Source organism: Scomber scombrus, chromosome 6, assembly GCF_963691925.1.
Source record: "Scomber scombrus chromosome 6, fScoSco1.1, whole genome shotgun sequence".
NCBI classification, from domain to species: Eukaryota; Metazoa; Chordata; class Actinopteri; order Scombriformes; family Scombridae; genus Scomber; species Scomber scombrus.
Window position 1 is genome coordinate 21,969,558 of NC_084975.1, and position 11,457 is coordinate 21,981,014.

The 11,457-nt window shown below is 40.3% G+C and overlaps 1 protein-coding gene across 1 annotated transcript; it reads right to left on the minus strand.

The window, feature by feature from the left end:
• Positions 1 to 627: 627 nt before the first annotated feature.
• On the minus strand, positions 628 to 1,913 carry LOC133982325 (parathyroid hormone-related protein-like). Its single transcript, XM_062421320.1, has 2 exons — positions 1,810 to 1,913; positions 628 to 1,223 (listed from the first exon to the last, which is right to left on the minus strand). The coding sequence occupies exons 1-2, from the start codon at positions 1,911 to 1,913 to the stop codon at positions 812 to 814; spliced, it is 516 nt and encodes a 171-aa protein (XP_062277304.1). The 3' UTR covers positions 628 to 811.
• Positions 1,914 to 11,457: the final 9,544 nt, after the last annotated feature.

The following is an 11,457-nucleotide window of genomic DNA, read 5'->3' on the forward strand; positions in this document are numbered from 1 at the left end:
TACATTTTTAATGTTTGATTAACTGGAAACATGTACAGTATGCTCTCAGTGCAAGTGAAGAACAGTAAATGAATCTGACGGCGCCCAATTCGGGCTTGTTCTATAAAAATAAACTATAATGTAAGATGATGAGAGTGGGTTTGATGAAGCATCCAATAAGTTACAAGTCCATAAGGGATCTAAGGTGGGAAGAGAAAGCAGGACCATCAAAAAGAAACATCAAATTAAAACTCAACCACAAAAGAACATATACAGGATATAACTAAAGTGCATTATGGAATTTAGTCAGCAGCACCACGATACATTCACAAAATAAATATACACTTTCAAAATGAAATAAATTATGGCAGAACAGTTCGAGAAGATGTATTCATTGAACAGTTTGTCGTGACTGTAAGTCCGTAATAGGTCAACACATAAAGAGCCAAACAAAAGTAGACCACACAGCATCCCAATTTTTGTGAAATTATTATATTCAGACAATAAATATTTCCTCCTAATCTCTACGTGTGCACACAGCCTGTTAAATAAAGATGGTATATATGGCACTGTTTTGAAGTAAATCAGGGTTACAGAGTCGTACAGATTTTCCAAATAAATATGGACCTAAGGGGATGTCATGGTGATAGTTCATGAAACTCCAGGAAGTATGACATGTCGTAAAACACACCAAAAAAAAAACAAAGCAAAATTATCATACAAGCACAGCCCGCCGTAATATGAGGTGACTGAGTCAGCCATGTTTTGAGTCCCTCAGACCTCAATTTAGTTGAGCCTGTGTCAGTGTCTTAGTGCAGCATCACGCAGGTTATTATCTCAGCCAGGGTACTGCATCCTTCGTAGCTCCTCTTGTTGTGATCGACCGTGCCCGCCTCCGTTTCTTGTCACTCTCTCTACGCCGTCCAAGCCTCACCTTTTTTTTCCTCTTGGTGGCTACCTTTAGTGGCTGGTCCTTATAAGCCAGAGCCTTGTTGGTCTCCTGCGGCAGGTTAGGGCCCTCTCTGTCCAGCCTGAACCTGTCAGGGAGGTTCTTAGTGGCCCCTGGGGGCTTCTGGTGTAGAGCATTCCCACCGAAGCTCGGGGTTCTGCTCTGCGGGGATGGAGCTCGCTCATCAGCTGTGTGCACCTCATCCAGCAGCTCCTGCAGCCACAAGCGACGCTTGAACTCCTGCAGGGAGCGGCCCTTGTCATGCATCAGCTGGGCGTGGCTCACTGACCTCTTCCTACAAACAGGAGAGTGAAGAGTAAAGTCAGATAAATGTGTGTAAAAAAAGACAAAGTGGTGTAAAATATTAATTTCGTGACTAGACTAGAGTCCTGAAACTGCATTATGCATGAGGGCAGCAGTCAGAGTACCAAAGTCACTTTTCTATTTGTCTGTCAGAAAGCTTTTTATTTTATACAGTCAATTATTTTCTAGATATTGAAAAAAACTTCATAATTTCTGAGTTAGCACCAAAAACAATTTTTGTAGTTTCATGTTTTAACAGTGTCAGGTTTATGTGTGGAACAGTTAAAGACATGTTGGCAGGAAACCTCAGTGCAGTAGGTGGCAGCATAAACAAGTTTCTGAGAGTCATCACTGATCTGAGCTCAAGTCCTCAAAAAGCCACAGTCAAAACTGGAAAACTTTGATTTTATCTGTGCAGGTAAACTGTGGTTGTCTTTTCTAAATATAAACAAGTGCAATATTTCAACTATTTTTCCTTCCCATGTTTAAGTATTTTCTAGTTTCTCCTTTTTATAAGAAAAAAATGCACATCATCAGGATCCATTTGTTATAATTAATATTAAAAAAAATAAACTCACGTTCTGCTACTAAGTGCATCAACTGGCCTCCCATAAAGAGTCACTGGGGAGCAGAGCAAAAACACAGCCAGACTCCACTGGTGAAGCATGGCTATAGAGCACATCCTTGATCCTAAGATCTAAAGAACACAAGAAATATTATTGTATTAGTCACTTCAGTCACTGAATTAAGATTTTGGTCTAAAAATTAATAGTAAACTGTTCTTTTGCTGTTCACAGTTTATGACACTAGCAGTGCAGACACTTTAAAAATGACACATTTCCTGTGAATGTGAGATCTCTCAGCCGGTATTATGCAGTTTATCAAAAATAAAGAAACAACAATGACTTACATGTTTGTTTTTTTCACTGAAAATCCCCAAAAAAGTCACTCTGGAAGCTCTTAAAAGATGATCCGGTTGCAAAAAATATTTAAAAAATAAGAAAAATTATTCTGCCAAACATAGTTTGGCCAGTTTGAAGCTTGTGTCCCGGTCCATTGGTGTGAAGGCAGCCTGGGGAAATCCCCTGCGAGTCTGCTCCATTCACTTGCCTCCCAACAGTGTGTGTCAAGCTATTTATTTCTCCCCAGTGTCCCAATTAAAAGAGAGATAAAGATAGAAAGAGCAGCAGCAGCAGCCCATCAGCTGCAGAGCTGCCACTCCACTCGAGGCTGCAGTAACCTCATGGAGAGCAACGCTGAAGCATCATCTCTGGTGGCCGGAGTCGGAGAGGAGAGCTGAGAGGGGTTTTCAGTCCGGCACTGTGAGCGAGCCTGTGTGAGTCAGTCTGAGAGAGGCACAGAGAAAAACTCAAACTCCTCTTTGGGTGAAGATGCAGGCGCTACCTTAGCCCCTACCCATTAAGTGCAGTCCTAACACCCTCCCCTCCCCTCCCTCTCCCTACCTCCCCCCACCCTTCATACACACCTGCTGTGATAAGAAGGTGGCGCCCATACAACATCCAGACCACCACACAACAAAGAGGATACTGAAGACTAGCTTAGGAAGAACTATGTTTTTAACCAATTTTAAATTCCATTAACTGCACTTTTAAGTCCGCCACTAATACCATCATAAAGAGGTCAGAAATGACAGGTGTCCACCAATGGAGGTAATCATGTGTTACCAAGCAGAGAGCGTATAAGGGGAGGGGCAGGTTTACTCCAAAGTAAACAGCTAGGCCTAACCACTTTCCCAGGGGAGAATGACCATAACCTCAGAGAAACCCAACCCACAGCCTCTCACTGCAGACCATTCAATTCACCTCCACTCTGCCTCAGCAAACCAGCTCACCACCGAATGGTTACAGTGGGCTCTGAGGTATCTCTGACATCCAGCTAATAAGGAAAGTGGAGAGGTTTGCATTGAGGCAGTCATAAACAACCCCAGGATGTATGCGGAGCATTAAACCCAATCTGAATCATTTGGTCATAATTATACTTGTACAGAAATGTAATAAATATATGAAAGGACAGTAATCTGATGTAAGTAGGAGCTGTGTTGTTAAAACTGCATTTATTGACAGAGCTTTTTATACCCAAATGTAGCTGTAATATGCCACTTGGGCTGCATGATAATTCAATATTATCGCTTATGGACTTTTAGCAGAACAATATCGAGATGATGTTTTCCCTCTATGGGGTTGCTCTATCAATGTTTGTTGTTTTAAGATAAAAATTTAAAGCTCACAGGTTTTACTGACATGTTTGGTTTCATGCAATCCGTACATGATTCATGACTTCGAATTTCAGTTTTATCATTTTAATGGAATTGTTTCCAAATCATTATATTACGATAATGTTAATATATTGAACTTGTGTTTTTAATGGGGCTGTAGAAGGCTTTTTTAAGTTGCTGTTAAATAAACCCATATTACTCACTTACTTTATGAATAAAAAGTTATACTGGCAATCAGGCACTTTTTCTTTATTAGGATTTTGGTTGTGATGACGCTTAAACAGATCAATGAATCAATTATTTTAATAAAACTTCCTTTAAAAATAAATCCATTCCAATGACTTCCTAGTAGCACTTTAGCACAATAGAAAGATTGATAATCAGCTGATAAGTCATTTTTAAAAGATGTTGCAAATTAAGATGTAAAAATGAAATAAATCTGTAAATAGTTTAAACATGCTAAAAGTCCAAAGCATGTTAGCAGCTGTGTGAGACTGTGTTTAGGTGTTGCTTTACGCTAAATGCTAGCATGCTGATGTTTAACATGGAGTTGTGTTCGATGCATTTACCATTTTAATTTAGCGTTTTAGCATGCTAACATTTGCTAATTAGTTCTAAACATAAAGTACAGTGGAGGCAGATGGGAATTAAATTAGTTTTGTAGACATATGTTCATGATCCAAAGTATCGGAGCAATTGACCGGATGGTGGCGCTGGATTACAAGAGGTTTTTAAAGTTATCATGAGGGGAACATGATGATCTCAGATTTCAAGGCTGTGAATATCTGTTATATTAAAAACATGTCAATCAAGTAAATGCGGAGATATTTCAACTGTAAGAGGTGCAACTTTGACCTTCGGTGGCACCAGATGAAAAGTCAGTAGGATTTATCATCTGGGGACCATGAATCCAGACCAGAATGTTGTTGTTGACCAGAAGTTCATGGTGATCCATCTAATAGTGCTGGACCAACAGTCAGACTGTGGGCGTTTTCAGTTCTATAGTTTGTTTGCTCTGGTCCGAATCAGTGGATGAGTCGTTAACTTGGTGCATTTTCCCTTTGATTCAGTTTCTTTTCACACGGAGAAAAATCCAAGCGAACCAAAATGCATCACTGGAAGCCACATGAGAACGTTCACTCCACACATTGTCAGATGTGTCTGGGGAGGGAGCAAGAAAATAAACAGAGGAAGAAGGCCCTGAAGAAGGTCTTCCAGCCAAATGCAAAGTTCTTCATTGCACTAGTCCAGACCAGACCTCAATTAATTCTCCAGCTAGCTTTTAGCAACTGCTTATTTTGCTCATCTGCATCCCAGTATGCAAAGCACACCCGGCTGTGGCAGCTGTTTAGCTCAGACTTGCAGAGTACGCCTGGTAGTTGGGTCGGATCGAGGTCAGATCACGTTCCCACCACAAACAAACCACTCCAGAGTTTGTTTGGGACCGGGCCGAGACCACATCCTCCAAACGAATCGTACCAATGAGGAAAACGAACCAAAGTCCGATTCAACTGGACTAAACAGCGTAGGCCTGAAAATGCCCCATGAGACAGACCGACATCGTCATTCATAAAGTTTTGGGATCCTGAATCACACAGTTGGCTTCTGTCACAACGTTCATGTTTGGTTCATTATGAACTTGGATTCAAATGTAAGATACAAATTAATATCAAAATTGATACTGTATATAATCAGAGTCCATGTTAGTCCCTCAGTTGTGGTCGAAGTAAATGTAGGTCTGGCAGCAGATCGATGTCAACCCAGTTAAATGTTCCTGTGATTCATTTTGGGGTCATGACCCTGCAGTACAACCTTTGCAGATATTGTTGTTAAATTTCAGTTTTTCAAGGGTTTTGATTCATTTCCTTCTAGCTTTATATCCCAGTGGAACAAAATGGAGGAAAAGTGAAATCCAGTATTTCATTAGGCAGCTCAGAAGCCGCTTGTATCATTATAAACATTATCAATCAGCACCTTTTCAAATTAAACTCATTTGTTTCGAAAGTTGTGATTGATCAGTTTGTGTGTGTTATGGATGTGTTGTGGTAAGTATTGTTTTGGCAGTGATTAATAACCTGAGAGGTAGGTAGGTTATGTCCACTGTAACGTAAATACAGAACAGTGTGTCATACCCTGCCTGTTTTCAGTGATTAAATGTTAACATTGTTTGCATGTTTATTATGATGAACAAGAAGTCTATTTAAAATCCTGAGTCATTTTATTTGGTTACTGTACTTACATGCTCTGTTTTAGTGGACGGAATAACTTGCATTTCTCCTCATGAATAAGACCCATAAATAATTTCAGTGAACAGTGATATTAGTGGAATCACTTCAGGCTAAACTGTACACCAGTTGGTGGTAAATTACTTAATAGAGGGCTCAGTATTTTACAAGCAGTCATGATTCAATTCAGCAAGGGGTCCAGAAGGGTTTAGGGCTGGGACAAATATATGGCAGACCCCCCTGCTGTCTCCAAAATTCAGCTTTCTTCTGTTTCCAACGAGTCTGCCCCAAACTTCCAACACTTTAACATTTGGTAGGGAAAAAATACCTCATTTGATTCCATTCTGCAAAGACTTTACCTGCAAAAAAATATGAAAAAAATCCCATTTCCTGGCAGACGGCAGCATGTGGAACGGGAGCCAGGAAAGCTGCTTTTGATTCATGCTAAATTGCACTCTCAACACAGAACAGTATTCCTGTCCGTTTTTCATCCTTTTCACACTGCACCTACTTCACATTCACACATACAGAACGTATAGGCCTACACACACCCACCACAGTTTCAAAGAATTTGTACCCTCCTGTTCCAAGCAACCAGCTCATACACACTATGCTCAGAGAAACACCCTCATTTCATGTATAAATTCAGAGTTCAGCACCTATTTTTGGATGTGTTGTACCCATTCCCTGAATTGGCCCACCCTATTATGTCTTAAATCCTGGCTTTGCTTCCAGCAACAGTTCCTGCTTTTGTTGTGCAGTTAAATTCAGACGCACTATGTACTTGGCATGTACATTACGATCCTGTCTGTGCCAGAAAGTCAGCGGTAATTCCCATACAACTCACGCTCCTACTTTGTCAGCATCCTCTGTTCAGGCTTTAAGTGAAATTTGAACATTACAGCAAAGTGAAAAGTGAAGACATGTATGCTGGAAACACGCAATACCTGTTTTTTAGAAAAATAAATTCAGCACAGTTTCTGTTGAGCAAACTTATATAACACCTCAAATGTCATCTATAACCATATATTTAGCTGCAAAGAACAGAATCAAAGGTTTTACAGTGTATTTGATAATGGCTCCTTTATGATGCAGTCAGAGCTTTGATCGCTTGGCCATTTGTTCACATGGGAACTTCAGGTTTGTTATCCTGGAAAACCTCACTTGAAAAATGACTTTTGCAGAGTTACTTTTCCCTCTTAATGGTTTTTTAACGGTGAGTTATGGGCCGCTTGAGTTAGTTTATCTGAGGCATGCTTTATAATGTCGTATTGTGGGCTGCTGGAAGAGTTTTCTGTTAATCATTCACACCTACCAATCATAACTGTCATCCCTGGAACGCTCTTTATTCCTCTTTGCCTTCTTCTGGTTCAGCTATTTTCAACAGCTCTGCTACTGAGGCAGCATTTTGTTCATAAAAGCTCAGGAGATGAAATATAAAATTGATGCACTGTTTTCTTTTTCGGTCGGTGGTTTATTGGTGCTTAAAATGTGTCACATACATGGTTACATTAATCTGAGACATTCAGTGACATGAAATTGGTTCTTGAGGGATAAAAATTACTTTGGCAAACAGCAGAGACGTGCAAAACATTTAGCTTTAATTACATTGCAGTTGAAATGCTGTGATTCCCCTGCTGACTTTGTTTAAACTGTGATTTATTTGGTTACATGGAAAAGTCTGAAGTGTATTGATAAGTCTTTCCATGAAGTTCCTGCAAGTATGTGAGGGCTTAGCCAGTTTTGTATGTGCCGAGCCTGAAAAAGTGTTGTTTACTGCATTTTTTCTACCTGTGTGGTGAATCAGACCTGTGTGTGGTATTGCAACTTGTTGAAAATATATATTCATGTTTTTTTAAAGCATTTTCAGACATCATGTGACTAAACTTCTTTACTTTCAACAACTAATCTGTCTCCATCTGCTGAGTAAGACCATTAGATGTTAAAAAGCTCCAGAAAAAGCTTTTAAGCATGAGTTATGTTGTCCATTTCATAATAAAACAATTGAATAAATGGAAAGTGAAATGAAACTACTTAAATCGTTAAGTATAGTTGTATTTGTACTGGTAATGCTACTGCTGGCACTGAATCAAAAGGTGTTTGTGCACATCCCAGAAAAAAACTTTAAACCAGGTGCTGGACCAAAGAATAAATGTACAAAAGAGAGAATAAAGTCTGCACACTGTAGCTCCCTTTTAAGATACAGTTTCAATGGGACATCTACAAGTGATGTTTCAAGTTACAATTGAGTCTGAAGAAGAGCATGTAGCTCGAAAAGCCACTCACTTGTGGATGTCCCATTGAATTAAAAAAGGGAGCTACAATGTACAGACTTTCTTTGGTACTGAATCAAAAGAAATCTAGCATTCAGTAGAGCTATACTGACAAATTGTCCAGGCTGATACTGTATTTTGGCCACTATGAGCTTATGCCAGATAAATTAGTATCTGCATCTATGTTATATAGAGAGTAACAAGTAATTGCAGTATAGAAACGTCAAAATACGTTTTAGGTGGTTTAGATGTGTCTCCATTACAGAGTTTGTCCACTAGAGGGTGCTGAACAGTGTATTTTTCAACAGTAAAACATCAGTAGATACTTTGGTAACAATTAAAAAATAATAATAATTTAATTTAAGTCCCTATCAAAAATCTTTTTTTTATGGGTTCATGTGAGTATATCTTATCAAAATCGATATCTGCGTCATAATTGTAGCATCAGTCCGGTTGCGGCATCCAAGTCTCAAAAAAGTTGTTAGTCATATCAGTTATTTTCACACAACTTGAAAGTTAAATGATCAAATTTTCATACAAGGCTACCAGTGAAGATGTTGAAGTGATGAAACTCATATGTATTGACATAATATATTTCCCACAAATCTATGTTTTTAATATATTTCACATCTTCAGATCATGTGTATTATGTTTAGTATATATAAAATTGTGTTTTTTAAGTTCACGCGTCCAACAACAAATGCAGACTTTTAGGTTCTGAGCTGCAGTTCACAGTGGACAGTTTAGTCAAGATGTCAGAGAAGGGTCACTGCTCCACACTTTAAGAGGCGTACATCCTGAACATTACCTAATTCTTGCTCAGGGTTACCAAAACATGGCCGAATCTGTCAAGCATTCATTTGATCTGAAAGTAGCTGCAAGATTTGTCTGTTTCTGTTTCTGCTTCGTGATATATGATCATCCTCCTCAGGTAGCACTTTTGGGCTGATTCCTTATTTACAACTAGATTTTTTTTTATGTTAACCATAAATGTCAAGCTCCTGGAGACAGTGAGTCGGGGAGGTCCTACCAGGACAAAAGCATGTTGTCCAGACTCAGTCTAGAGCACAGGTACATTAAATCATTATTTTTCAGACAGGAAATATCTGCCATTGCACATTTTGCCTGTAAAATGTATTTCTAAGATGAAATGATTCCTGCTTGGCAGAGCTTTACTTTCATCTTAGCTGGAGTGTATTACCACTGATCTATACACTGAGAGCTTGTTTCTAGTGAAAACCTTAAAAGTTGTCCGTCTTATGATTAAACCGTGTATTTGATCATGTCCTAGATGTGATTCAGAGTGATTCAAAAAGCAGAAAAACAAGTCCAAAGCCAGAGTCTTTGACCTGGCCTTATGAGGTGCCCACCACATTAGCATTTCTCTCTTGGCAGATGTGGATGGTGGAGTGTGTGACTGTGGCTGGCCTCTCTGCAGTGGCCCTGTACTGCAGGCTCTGGGGAAAGAGGAGGAGGGCTCCTTACTTGCCCCCCCCCCCCCCCCCCCCCCTAAAAAAACCCAAACCACAAGCTGCCCGATGTCTGATGCCCCCCTCTCACTCTGCTGACCTCGAAGGCAGACCCCAGGCCAGCTGGGCGCAGCCTAAAACCCCACACAGTCACCACACAGCCACCACCAATGGCCGCCACCCTTCTGCCCCTGACCTATCACCCAACACATTACCATAAACTTCTGTCTAGCTGCCAAGCAACACACACAGCAGAGCTCACAGTCCGACTCTGCTCCACTTGTCCATGTAAAGATAGCTCTGTCTGAACTGGAGGAGAGGGGTAAGCGCTTGGTTATGATGGCATTTTACACGCGACATAAAACCTACTGTGGTGTTTTATGTTTTGTGGTTTGTGGTGATGCCATGGCATTGCCTGTGGAACAGACTTTCTGCCCGCTGCAACAACTACTGTGCAGCATTTGTGGCTTGTGAAAAATGTGTCCGTCAGTATAAAAGTGTTTGAAACATGCCACAAGTCTGCGTGCTCCACATCTTTTTCTCGTCTGACAAATCATGCCGTTTTTTGCGTTGCCTTAGCCTCTGCGAAAATTGAAGAATCAATAGAGGTCTGATTGAGAAGACCACACACACATGGTGTTACGGTAATGACGGGTTGAGTCTGTTTGTTTGCATAAGTGAAGAGCAGGCTCAAATCGTTAATGAGTGCTTTGCGTCCAGCGTGTAACCACAGCTAAGCCAGTGGGTCAACAAGGTTGGCCAGACTAACCACTGTGTGTGTGTGTGTGTGTGTGTGTGTGTGTGTGTGTGTGTGTGTGTGTGTGTGTGTGTGTGTGTGTGTGTGTGTGTGTGTGTGTGTGTGTGTGCGTGTGCGTGTGTGTGTGTGTCAGAGAGAGAGAGAGAGAAAGAGGGGGGCTGTGTGTACATGTTTCTGCATGTCCTTGAAAAATAAAGAAAGTCAACATGCAGAAACTGAAGTGACATTATCAGAATTCGTCAGACTTCCCTTGTTTCCCCTTGCACGTCTTTATTTGCTCTGACATCATCTATAAGCACGCTCAGCAATGTTTCTATATTTAACAGCGATCTATATTTACTTGTGCACTGACACACAGATATAGTTTTGTTTTCACAGTGAAAAAAAAAAATCTATGAGACATTTCAGTGAATATTTAAACACTGAAAAAAAGGCTTCACTTGAAATTTCCAAATCGTTATAATGCACATCGTGAGCCAAGTGCACTTCACCGACTCAAAGCTGATCCATTTACTGTAAATGAGCTTGTCTCTGTTGGTTTCCTGACCAATTACTGTACAGTGAACTTAGGTCCTGTATTTATTTATCCATAGGTTATTTTAAATGGACTGCACTCAATGCAGAGGCCTTGTTGAGCAGTCTTGTCCTCCCAGCCTTCTCTGGGACATGCTAGCAGTGCTTGGCAGACAGACGCGGATGCTGAAGGCAGCCTCTGGACAGCTTTATCCTGCGTCGAGCGAGGCCACCCGCTTCGTGCACACCAGGGCACAGTGACTGGCACGGCGCTTCTCGACCTCAGTTTTCACCTCTCAATTTTCTGCTTCTCCGAGAGAACTGGAGAACACTGTGCACTTTCTAAAGCTCTGTGACCGTGTAAGGATATCAAGGCGAATCAGAGAATATGTAGGCTGAAAATAAGCATGTATAGCTTTAAAAAATGTTTTTAAAAAAACTCTAATCAGGGAATTAATAAGTGAATTATATACATTAAATCTGAGTGGTGGTCTTAAGTATAACATGAATTAGTAAGTAATTTGATTTATAGACTGAAAAGTAAAAATTATATTTATTAATTAATTCTGTACACATATCTACTGTGTCTGTCAGTCCTGGGAGTGGGATCTCTCCTCTGTTACTGCTACTGAGGTTTCTTCCATTTTTTCCTCTATTAAAGAGGGGATTTTTCCTTATTCAAATTGAGGGTCTAAGGATAGAGGATGATGTAATGCTTTATAGATTGTAAAGCCCCTTGTGGTTTGTGATATT

What these genes read in the sequence shown, in the direction of transcription:
- LOC133982325 (XM_062421320.1), bottom strand. Translation starts at nt 1,913, where the DNA reads ATGTGCTCTATAGCCATGCTTCACCAGTGGAGTCTGGCTGTGTTTTTG. An exon ending in GATGCACTTAGTAGCAGAAC is followed by an intron (nt 1,224 to 1,809) that starts GTGAGTTTATTT and finishes TCCTGTTTGTAG; the next exon opens with GAAGAGGTCAGTGAGCCACG.